Source organism: Diospyros lotus, chromosome 11 (assembly GCF_014633365.1).
Source record: "Diospyros lotus cultivar Yz01 chromosome 11, ASM1463336v1, whole genome shotgun sequence".
NCBI lineage: Eukaryota > Viridiplantae > Streptophyta > Magnoliopsida > Ericales > Ebenaceae > Diospyros > Diospyros lotus.
The window spans coordinates 25,525,249-25,537,751 of record NC_068348.1 but is presented as its reverse complement, the minus strand read 5'-3'; the positions used below and the strand labels follow the sequence as shown (position 1 = coordinate 25,537,751).

At 37.3% G+C, this 12,503-nt stretch overlaps 1 protein-coding gene across 1 annotated transcript; it reads left to right on the top strand.

Moving 5' to 3' along the window:
• The first annotated feature begins 6,244 nt into the window (after positions 1-6,244).
• LOC127813136 (disease resistance protein RPV1-like) lies at positions 6,245-11,439 on the top strand. The gene is made up of 6 exons (XM_052353928.1): positions 6,245-6,825; positions 7,651-7,909; positions 8,645-8,749; positions 8,840-9,232; positions 9,337-10,230; positions 10,319-11,439. Exons 1-6 carry the CDS (start codon positions 6,245-6,247, stop codon positions 10,982-10,984), a joined length of 2,898 nt encoding a protein of 965 aa, XP_052209888.1. The 3' UTR covers positions 10,985-11,439.
• Positions 11,440-12,503: the final 1,064 nt, after the last annotated feature.

Sequence of the window (12,503 nt, the reverse complement as noted above, 5' to 3'; positions counted from 1 at the left end):
GCCAAGGCTGTCGGGTGCTTCGCGCCTATATATATATAGAGAGAATGAGAGATTGAGTGAGTGATAAAGGGAGAGAAATGGCCGAATCGGCCATGGCAGAGAGCTCGTGAGAGCTTGGGCGAGCAAGTGTGAGAACAGAGAGAGAGAGAGTTTGCGCCAGAGAGGGCTCGTGATGGCCGATGGCAACTTAAAACAGTAGCGGCGTGCGGCTATTGTTGGCCGAAAGCGGCCGTGTTGAACTGCGACCATGGCAGTCTCACAAGCAAGCCGACGCGAAGCAACAGCAACAATGGTTCTAATGTAACGCCCCGCTTTTTCGAGCGTTAAATAACTTAGGAATTTTAAAAATATATATATATTTTATATAAACTATTCCCGACAATCCTGTTTTACCTTCCCAGCATACTAAACAAGAACCGATAAGCCAAGACAGGTAATCATCATAATTGCAGAAGCTAAAATCGAAACCTGATATGGTACAGAATCATAATTCACTTTAATCATAAAATAAGAATTCGTATCATTACATCTTTAAATACTTAATTACATGAAAACTCATAATCAAGAGATAACAACTAAGTACCTCAATTGATACAATCTAAAGATACCTCAAAAATACATTAAATCATAACAATTATACATGATCATTAATACAATAATATATCATGACTCCTCATGAAGAAATAAATACAAGAACAACTCGCCAAACTCATCAGCCACGTCATCACGTGCTGTTACGTCTCAATCATCTCCCTGCTATATCTGCAAGTCCTAACTGGAATGTGGAATGTTCCAGGGGCATCACCTATTAGAAGATGAAACTTTTAGTGAGGGTTTAAAAACATTATACGTGAATGCAATATGCAAATACATGAACAAACATTTGCCGTAGTGTAACTTCCCAGGCCCAGCCCGACACGAAATTCTAGGCAAATCTCGAACCTCTGCAAGACAAGCCTAACGTTATTCCATCATTGCCCTAAGGGAATTACAGCTACACTCTAGGGCGACATCCCGTTCCCATGCACAAATAACAATGTGACAATAATATCGTGCTATGTAATTATCACGACTTTCCATGTAATATGGCAAAATAAATCATATCTTTCGTAACTATTATGCATATATAAGCAATCATATCTTTCATAAATATCATGTATAATAAATAATCATATCATGTAGGATAGGAAACTCACCTTTAGCACGAAGTTCGAACTTCCTCGAAAAATGCGCATCGCCTTGATATGCGTGCCTGATCTCTATTTTGGTGCCAACTCTCAAAAGTTGCACCAATCACATCATCTCGATCACCTCAATCATCAAAATGATATTTAATTACTAAATATCCTCAATATTCTATTTATTTCATTTTTCCTTCATTTTCTCTTATTTTTCCTTTCCAAAAATTTCAATAAATACCTCGGGACTATTTTCTCAAATCTAATTTCACAACAATTCATTATAGGTTATAAACTTCAAGGGAAAAATACTGGACTTACCTGGATAGTGCATTTTCATGCAAAACGAGATTCTTTGGTGTGAAAACCGAGACATCGGGAACCCGAACCTCAAAACTTTTTGCATAGACCCCCGTAACTTATTTTTCTAGATTTTTATACATTTTTTTCAAAATTTTCTAGACCTTCACGCACCCTCACGCGCTGGCGCGTGGGCTGCGCGTGAGATCCGCGCGTGCAGCTCACGCGCGTCTTCTTTTCAGGCGATTCCTTCGCCGTTGACCACCTGCAACAAGCCTCGATACTCGTTTTGACTCCACCATCTTGAAGAATTCATTGATTCGATCACCATGGCATCATTTGGTGGCCGAAAAACATGCCGGAATCGGCTCAAATGGCCGATAAACAGACCGTATCTGGCGATTTCGCGTTTTTCCGGCCAATGCTCGAAACCCACTCAAATGGTCACCAAAACTCACCAAATTTTCCAGAAATAATCTACTCTTCATGGGAAACAAAAGCCCCTTATTTTGGTCGCTCAATTCGTTCAAAAACGGCCTCGATTTGAAGCCAATTTCTTTCCCAGATTCGGCCTTCATTGACGTATATATATAGGTCATTTCGATCATTCAAAAGCTCGATCTCGACCAACCCAACTCTCATAGAGTCTCTACCTACCCCAAGTTGGTCCAAAAACCCACCAAAATGCTCCATTTTTGCGATCTAAGTGGCCAAACTTTCGGCCACTTTCGGCCGAAAGTTGGCTTGATTTTAATGCGATTTTGGCCACTTGTTGGCCAAGAATCTCGTCTTTGTCTTGCCCTCGAGGTCCCCCAACCCTTTCCTCGCGTCTCTCATGGCCGAATTCGGCGACGGGATGGCTGGTCGGCCATGGTTGCTTGGGATTTTCTTGAAATTGCATTTTAGCCCCTTACATTTTGGCTTTCTCACTTTAACCCATTTTCACAAAGCCCCACAACTTTTCATAATTGCCATTAAGACCCTCAAGTCCTAAAACATTCATTTGACCCTCGAAGATTTCAAGAATACGTCGTTTCGGCCTCCCTCTGGCTATTTCGAAAAACTGTACTTAGGCTCAAATATTTGTTTTGTCCCTAAACTCTCTCGTTTCTTCCTGAAACCTCTAAAGGGTTGTTTCTCATGAAAAACCGAAGCCCCCTCAAGCTTCCGTTGACTTCTCGAAAGTCGTTTATAACAATTCGGTATTGCAGCCTAATTCGCAGCTACGTTATAGCTATACCGAAAATCGTTCCCGATCTGATTTTTTTTAGCACCATAAATCCTATCTCGAGACGCTTGTTAATGCTACATAATTTTTCTTTAGCATCTTGGCTCCAGGGCACTCCCTACAGTCAATTCGGTCATTTTTTTTGGGCTATTCAGATCCCAATCTTCTTTAAAATCCCATTTTTCTAATAAATTGATTATTCTTAATTAACCCAAATTTCTCGGGTATTACATCTAAGGTAGCTCGAGAGGGGCCGGTGGAGGCCAGTTCGGCAGCCCAAGAGGCCGGAGGTGTGACCATGGCCACGGACAGTAAGCGCAGCGGAGCAGGCTGGTGCGTAGGTAATCGCGGTGGTGCGTGGCAGAGGCGCGTGGTGGAGCCGGCAAGGTCAGTGACAAGGCAATGAGGGAGGCAAGGCGCGCGGGTGGCAGCGAGCATGGTTGGTTTGCGCGCAGGGGAACAAGAAATAGAGGAGGAAGAAGAAGAAGAAGAAGAAAAAGAAGAAGAAAAAAAAAAGAAAAGAAAAGAAAGAAGGTAAGAAAAATAAGGAAAAAAATAGAGAAAAATTTCAAAAAATTTATGAAAAATAGGAAATGAAGATGTATTAATATTTTAGAGATTTTGGCAAAAAAATGGTTCGGGCACATGTTTCAGGTCGAGGGTAAAAATTGAGATGGTGCACGAAAATCGAGACAGTGCACGAAAATTGTGGTGGTGAACGAGAATCAAGGTAGTGCGTGAGAATCGAGGTGGTGCACGATAATTGGTGCGCGGGAATCGAGGATTTGTGGACATTTCGAGGTCAATGCACGCGCATCAAGGAGGCTTTGAAAGTTAAGCCTAGGATCGTTGTGCTCGAGGTTATGTGATTTGTGCGATTTTCGATGCTTAGCACGTAAATCGAGGTCAACATGTAAATCGAGGCAATGCGCATTTTTCGAGGTATCCTGATCTTTGTGCAAAGGTGAGTAGTTTTATCCTAAACCTGATTTTGTGAGTGATTTTTCCCAAAAACTCATATGTGTTATATTATGCATGATATTCATAAAAGTTATGATCATTTTGTCATATTTGTTTATATACTATTCCATGAAAAGTCGTGATTTTCATAACATGATATTATTGGCATATTGATACTTGTGTCGGGATGGGATGTCGCCTCGATAGTGTAGCTGTAATTTCTAAGGGCAATTAATGGAACAACGTTAGGATTATCTTGCCGAAGGTGTCAGGATTCTGCCTAAGGTTCCGTGTCGGGCTGGGCCTGGAAAGTTGCAATAGGGAAAATGTTTATTCATGTACTTGCACCATGCATTCATGTATCTATTTTTAAATCATCACTAGAAGATTCATCTTCTAATCGGGTTATGTCTCTGGAACATTCAAACGTTCCAGTTAGGATCTACAGCTGTGGTAAGGAAATGGATGAGATGAGACAGCACGTGATGAAGTGGCCGATGGTTTTGGCGAGTAGATCTGGTATTTGCTTCTTCATGAGGATTCAAGAGATGTTTTTAGTCATGTTTAGAATTTTTATTATATTGATGATCATGTATAATTGAAATATTTAGTTGATATCTCTTGATGATGAGTATTCATATAATTTATGTATTGAAGATGTAATGGTATAAATTCTTATGATATAATTAAAGTGAATTTAGTTGTGTACCATATCAAGTTTCGATTATTGCTTCCGTATTATGATGATTACCTGTCTTAGTTTATTGATTATTGTTTGGTATGCTGAGAAGGTAGGTTGGGATTGTCGAGGAATGAATTATATTAAGTTTATATTGAAAAAAATATTAAATAATTAAACAATTGTATGCATGTGTGTGCTTGAAGGCTCATAATATCCTTAATTAAACAGTGAAATACCTTCCATCTTTTTGACAAAGTAGATTTTGCAAGAGGTGCGAAAGGCTTGGCTTATACTTGCAGGGGCCGCACATGTCGTACGCCTGTTTGGGGCCACACACGCCACACGCTTGCTTCACTGCCACCTACTGCTGCGATTATCGTCTCATTCTTGCTTGCTCCGTGGAGGTCTATAGGAGATTGTCTCCTGGAGACATTTGAGAGACCATGTTTCCCATATACAATTTTATTTATTATTTTAATCAAATAGTGTATTTGGGCTTTTTTTTTTGAATTTTTCCTTTTAATAGACTTTTTTTTGTGAGACATCACGACTAATTTTGTAAAAAAATTTCAACTTTAAAAGGAGTTGCAATTGAAAAGAGACATATTACCTTGCAAAGCACCAATTTCTAATAGTTCCATTTGAAGACATAAAGATTTAACAGAATATATGCCCAAAATGTTAAACTTTCAAATAATCATGTACAAGATTGCCTTCTTGATGCACTCATTTAAAATTAATTCCGTAAGTTCATTCAAAGACTACAATTCTCATTCTGTCAGCAGTCTTCTCCATTTCAAGTTTCAAACCCAGGCCATCCTATCTTGGAATTCCATGTTCTTGATGCAATAACCCTAATTCAAAGATACTAGAAACAATCTAGGATGGTAAAAATTTTGACAATTTATTTTCAATGTAAATATTCTCTTAAAATATAATTTTATTGCCTCTCCCAATACAGAATGCCAACTCCTCTTTCGTCAGTCTTGTTAACTCAGAATTTATCTTCTTCACAATCAATATATCTTTTTAAATATTGTCAAGTTTCTCGACAGGAGAGTATCACGGATTTCCTTTACATTTAATTCACATATTTTTCTTATTTAAGGAGTTTAGGCTAAAGGGGATGATCCTCATTGTCAATAAATATCCAAACCCATTTAAACAAAAGCGTTGTATTCTTGTTTAGGATATAACCAACGTCAAGAAACTATTGCACTGAGAATTTATTTAACCAATCCAATCTATTAATTTTTGTTTTTTTAATATTCTGTTTTAACTCTATCAGTGCATTCACATTATTTTATACTTTTATCTAATAGTAAGGCACTGACAAATTAAATTATTATCGTTTTAATTAATAATAATTTCGCCCATCTGCTGTACTTTTTCTGACTTTTTTTCCCGCAAAGTTTCGCCCCGCTTTCCTGCGTGGCTTGCCCAGTCAATACGTGCATTTACTGGTCTCTCTCTCTCCCTCTCCTGATTTGCTTTGCTTTGGTCGGTTTCCTAGCAGATGGCCATTAAATAATTTGCTTTGCTTTTTGACTTCAGAGTTGACGATGCTCTGTACGATCATTCAATAATTTCGCCCATGCTGTTCTACTTTTTCCGCGAAATTTCGCCCCGGTTTCCCAGCAGTTGCCCATTCAATATGTGCTCTCTCTCTCTCTCTTTTTTTTCTCTTTCTCTTTCTCTCGCACTCCCCTAATTTGCTTTGCTTTGGTCGGTTTCCTAGAAGGTGCCCATTCAATAATTTGCTTTGCTTTGTGACTTCAGAGTTGACGACGCTCTCTAGTCTCTACCCGATCATTCTGATTATAAATCAAAGAGGTAGACTTTGATTGATCTCTAGTTTTCTCCAACACATCCATTCTTCTCTATTCCCTCTGTTCAATGACTACTACTACAAGAGGCAAAGAGCCCGCCTCCTCCTCCTCCTCCCCGTCCTCCCCCTCCTCCCCTTCCGCTTCTCGGAGCAGCGGCATCTATCACGTCTTCTTGAGCTTCACAGGCGAGGACACTCGCTATACCTTCGTCGACCATCTCTACACGGCCCTTACAAAAGCCGGATTTCGCACCTTCAGGGACGACGATGAAATCCGAAGGGGAGAAAGCATCAAGGCTGAGCTGGGGAGGGCAATCGAAGAGTCGAGGCTTTCAATTGTTGTCTTGTCCAAAAACTACGCGTCTTCAAGCTGGTGCCTCGATGAGCTTGCGATGATCCTCGGAAGACGACGGAGGGGGGACTCTGGCCACGTGGTTCTGCCGGTGTTCTACCGCGTGGATCCGTCGGATGTCAGGAACCAAAAGGGAGTTTATGCGGAGGCCTTTGCGAGGCATGAAGAGCGATTCAAGTTCGAGGTGGGAGAGGGTGAAGCAGCAAAGGAGTGGAAGGAGAAACTGAAGGGGTGGAGGGAAGCGCTGGAGGAAGTTGGTGGTTTAGCAGGAATGGAATTAAAAAATGGAGAAAACAGGTAATTGTTTGTGTCCCACTTCTTTGTCCATAGTTGTGAATGGACTGTAATTTAATTACAATATTAATTAAATATTCTAAGGTGCAAAAACGTATCAAAAAAATATATTTGACTAATAATTAATAGTGAAAATATTAATAGAAACAATTTACCATTGTAAAATTTCTAATTTTTAAAAACAAAATTTAAACTTTAAGATCAATATCATTAAAATTGTAATATTAGAATATCATGAATATAATTTTGGTAGTTTTTATATTATAATATTATCAAATTAATTAGATTATAATTATAATATAGCAATATAGAATTATATTACCAACAATATCATAAATGGTGTATTAATTAGGTGAGAATTATAATATAGCTAATTTATTTCACAGTTACAGGATACCCTACACACACTGCTTGTGATGTAATGTCTTTGCAAGAAGACATATTCTATTAGAAATGGACTGCCTGAACTTTCTAAAAGATAATAAATTCAAGTAGCCTGGGTAGGGGGAGGGATTGTTATACTAGAGGAACTTCACGTGTGAAAACGTATCTTATTTTTGAAAAATAAAATTCTTTGTCATTAAACAGAGTTGTTTTGCCATTCAATTTCTATGATTTATCTTCTTTTTTTTTCCATTTTCTCTTCATATTTTTGGCTTCATCCTAATGGTATTAATTTTAAGTTCAAACGGATGCAATTTTTTCGTGGACCATGATAATTTTCATAATAAGTTTTTATTTTTCACAGAGAAAATTTTAATTTATTTAAGTTGTCAAGTGTTTAGCGATTGATGAGTTATTACTTTTTGTATGGATTGCAAACCATAGGCACGAGTCAAAGTTTATCCAGAAAATTGTCAAGGTGGTTGAAGACAAGATAAGGCGTCCAAGAGTCTTGAATGTTGCACTTTACCCCATTGGAGTAGATTCCCGTGCCAAACGCATTAATTTCTGGTTACAAGATGGAGGGGTTGATGTTAGACTTATTGCCATTTGTGGGATGGGTGGAATTGGCAAGACAACCATTGCCAAATTTGTGTACAACTCAAACTTATCAAAATTTGAAGGTAGCAGCTTCATAGCAAATGTAAGAGAATTTTCTGGACAACAATTAATTCGTTTACAAAGCCAACTTCTTTCAGATATTCTGAGAAGGAAAGAAGAAGAAATATGCAATGTTCATGAAGGGATTCTTAAGATTAAAGAAGTTATTGGTTTTAAAAAAGTTCTTATAGTTCTTGATGATGTAGATAAACGGGAACAATTAGAGGCAATCCTTGGAATGAAGGATTGGCTTTCTCCAGGTAGTAAATTGATCATAACTACTAGAAATAAGCAACTATTAAGGGCTCATGACTGTTGGAAAGTACACAAGGTAATGGGGTTGGATGAGGATGAAGCCCTACAGCTTTTTAGTTGGCATGCCTTTAGACAAAGCCATCCTATTGATGGTTATTTGGTAGACTCAGAAAGGGTAGTAGGTTATTGCAATGGGCTTCCATTAGCTGTTATAATTTTGGGTTCTTCCCTATGTGGCGCAAGTTTAGACGTGTGGAAAAGTCGACTACAAAAATTGAAGGCAATACCTGACAATCAAATTCTTGAAAAACTCAAACTAAGTTACGACTCTTTAGAAGATGACCACGACAAAGATTTATTCCTTGATATTGCTTGCTTCTTTGTTGGACGGGATAAAGCCACCACAATTACAATCCTAGAGGGATGCAATTCTTTCCCATTGGTTGGGATTCAAAATCTTATTGACAGAAATATGTTAACCATTGGTTGGGCTAACAAGCTGGTGATGCATCAATTGATTCAGGAAATGGGAAGGGAAATTGTCAGGCAAGAATCACCCAAAGAGTTAGGAGAACGTAGCAGGCTCTGGAAGCACAGGGATTCCTTTCGTGTCTTGCACGGAAAAACTGTATGAATTAACTATACTTATTTATTTTGTACATGTTTGTGAAAAGATGCTATTTATTTATCAATGCTCCCCCCTCCCCTTCTTTGTCAGGGCACAAGAAAAATCAGAGGCCTCGTTCTTGACATGCATTTCTTGAAGGAAGATGAGTCTGAGTGGAACAGGTGTGGGCCCAACAGCTGCTCTAAAAAGCGGAAGAGGTTTCCCTTTAGTATCTTCTCTGATTTCCCTGTGGGCATTACTACAAAAAATTCAAATGTAGCTCTTTTGGAAGGTGATGCGTTTTCAAGGATGTCCAATCTACAATTTCTGCAGATTAGTCATGTTCAATTATTTGGAAACTATGAAAATTTCCCCAAAGGATTGAGGTGGTTGCATTGGTCTCATTTCCCTTTACAAAGGATACCCAACGATTTTGTTTTAGACAAGCTGGTTGCTCTTGAAATGCCTTATAGTTGCTTGAAAGAGGTTTTGAATGGAACCAAGGTTTGTTTCTTATTTCCTTTTCTTTTTATTTCTTCTATCAATATGTATTTTTATTAGATTTTTAATCAAATTATTAATATTCGTTTTCTTTTGTTGTTTTACAGTGTCTCCGATTACTGAAAATCCTTAATTTAAGTCATTCCCATTATCTTTTTGAGACTCCTGATTTCTCAAGGTTGCCAAATCTGGAGAGACTTGTACTTGAAAATTGTACTAGGTTGGTTAAGGTTGATGAATCGATTGGATGCCTAGAAAGACTTGTTTTCTTAAACTTGAGAAATTGTCAAAGCTTGAGGGAGCTTCCACAAACCTTTTATAAGCTAAAATCTCTGGCAACACTTGACCTTAGCGGTTGCTTTAATCTTGGAAATTTTTCAGCAGAGCTTTTACCAGACGGAATTGCAATAAATCCATCATTCTCTATCACTCGGAAGGTGAAAGCATGGCTTTTGTCTGCATGGCCTTGGCCACTAAATCCAAGAAGTCGGCCAGAATTTTCATCGGTTTCTTTTCCACCGTCTTTGGTAGATTTAAATCTTGCAAATTGCAATCTGTCTGATGACAGTTTCCCTAGGGATTTTAGCAGCCTATCCTCATTGCGGCGGTTGTATTTGAGCGAGAATCCAATTTGTAGCCTCCCAAATTTCATTAGGGATCTTTCTGGGCTCGAGGTGCTAGACTTAACGTCATGCCCAAGGCTTTTGACACTTGACGGGCTGCCTCAAAGTTTACAGCTTTTGGAGGTTGATGGATCTAAATTGTTGGAAAAAATAAGCTTTGACTCGACAGATTTTATTATCGACGATTGTTGTGTAGCTTATTATGATTGCCCGAGGCTAGTTGAGTTTTCGGGCTTATTCAAAGTAAAACGCTTAGAAAGTGATGATGCAGAGCTAATTAGCAATTTGGGCTTATGTGACTTCTTCGAAGGCCGGATAAAATCATACAAAGAGTTATCAATCTTTACATCACATAAAACGTGGATGTCTCCTCCCCTAGTGCGCTCTCTCTCTCTCTCTCTCTCTCTCTCTCTCTCTCTCATGGGGCTGTATATTACTGTTTAACTTATGTTGTTTGTTTGTATAGGGATCACACCATCCTACATATGAATCTTATGTTCTTGGAAGCAAGATACCTAACAGATTCAATCTTAAGAATGTAGGATCATCAATATCTTTTACCATGCCTTCCGATGCTAATTTCAGAACTCAAGGGTTGTCTGTATGTTATGTTTATGCATTTCACAACCACACGACTTCATTATATGATGCTTCATGGTTTAATGATCTTTTGTGGGGAAAACAGTACTTTTGCACAATTATCAGTAATGCAACCAAGCAAGTGAAATGGAGCTATAAACAAGAACTTTATGGCAATCCGCCAAATGATCGTGGGGACGTAACGTGGTTAAGTTATTGGAAGTTTGAGGATCAATTGGAAGGTGGAGATGAAGTGAATATTTCAGTTACAAGTGATGTTTTTCAAGTGAAGGAGGTTGGGGTTTATATTGTGTACAAGGAGGAGGAGGCAGAAGAAAAGAAGAGCACACAATCTCTTAGTTTAGAAGTTCCCCAACAAATTCATCCCTATGGGAATGTAGTTCCTGGTGGCTTTTGTAACGGGGATTGCGAGAACTGCACTGGACTCATTCTTCATGATGATCAGTTTGATCATTTCGGGATTGGGTGGCCAATGGCCTCGAGTGGAATTTTCGGGTTATCAAGTAGGTTCAAGCTTCGATCTAATAAATAAATGATGAGTTTTTTTTTTTTAGTGCTATTTCATGTCCGTTTAGTTTAAGATGAAAGTACCATTGATGGAATTATTCTATCGAAGTTGCCAAATAATGAGAAGCTGAATTTTGAGAGAGAGGAAAGGATGGGAGCAAGTGGGCCTCACTTGCATGCTGCTGCTGCTGCTGCTTCTTTTCTTTTGCTGCTCCACCCTCTCTTCTTCTTTCTTTCTTTCTTTGAAAATTGGAAGGTAATGATGGGTTGATATGTGTACAACTCAAAGACTTTGCCACTTTTTGCAAAACCTGTAACAGAAAGGAAGTTATTAGGATTGCATGTTGGCATTCTATTAGTGCTGCCACTGTATCCATTGCATTTAACTATGTTGGCATTCTGTGAATCTCCATCCTATTCAGTTTGTTAGCATGCATGTTTATGGAACAGTATGTTTTGACACGGTTACTTCTTTGTTTACTTTGAAAAATTGTCAATATTCAATTTTAACAGGTAATGATGGGAGCATGTGGGGCCATTCAATCTCCATCCTATCCGAGTTATTATAGTAACATTTTAGTTAAAATTAATTGAACAACATTGAAACTTGTTCGTCGTAAATCATATTAATGAAATAAATCAAGTAACTAATTAAATTGAAATTAATCAATAATAAAATTTAAAAATCAAAATTAAAAACACTTGCTAGCTGCTAGAAGGAATCCATCGACCAGTGAGTTTATTCTTATTACCAATCAAGTTATAAATCCCTTCGCTCTTGTAATCTAACTCAATAATAATGAGAGAACAAAATACAAAATTTCAGCCTCAATGCTTATGTCATAGATCCAATTATAAATAAATAATTCACTAACTATGTAATTTTGTAAGTATAAATTACAAAATTCTCTCAATAAACATAGTTTTTTATACAGTAAAAACTTAAAACTATCCTAATATTGACTATTTCAAAAGAATGGTCACACATTCTCTATGAACTTTATTTACTTGCTTCTAATCAGTTTTATATTTCTAGAAATACAAGCGATTTGATGATTTCTCCTGCCACGCTGGCTACATTTTTTATGTGGAGTATGATCTGGTAACTTTTTTAACATTTTAATAAATATTTTTTAACTATATATGGAATTTTAATAATTTTTATATTGTTAAAAAAAAACTTATTTTGAAAGTCTCATCCTAATGACTGTTAGATGCTGTCAAGTGACGACTAAATTTTTGAATTAATTTTTATTATTATTTTTAATTTTATTTTACTAATATATTAGACAGGATATGGTAGTAATATAATAATTGCATCAATCTCCATTTTGCTGTAAGTATGTGAAATCCTACCATTGTTATGCAAATTTTACTTGAATTGACTTAAAAAAATAAGTTTTTTTACATGTTTATCCTTTCTTCCATCCTTTCAAATTTGTAATATTATAAATTAATTATTTTCATTAAAAGTTTCTTATTAACAATATCATAAATATCATTTTGATAGTTTTAATTTTATTATTTTAATATTATAATAATAT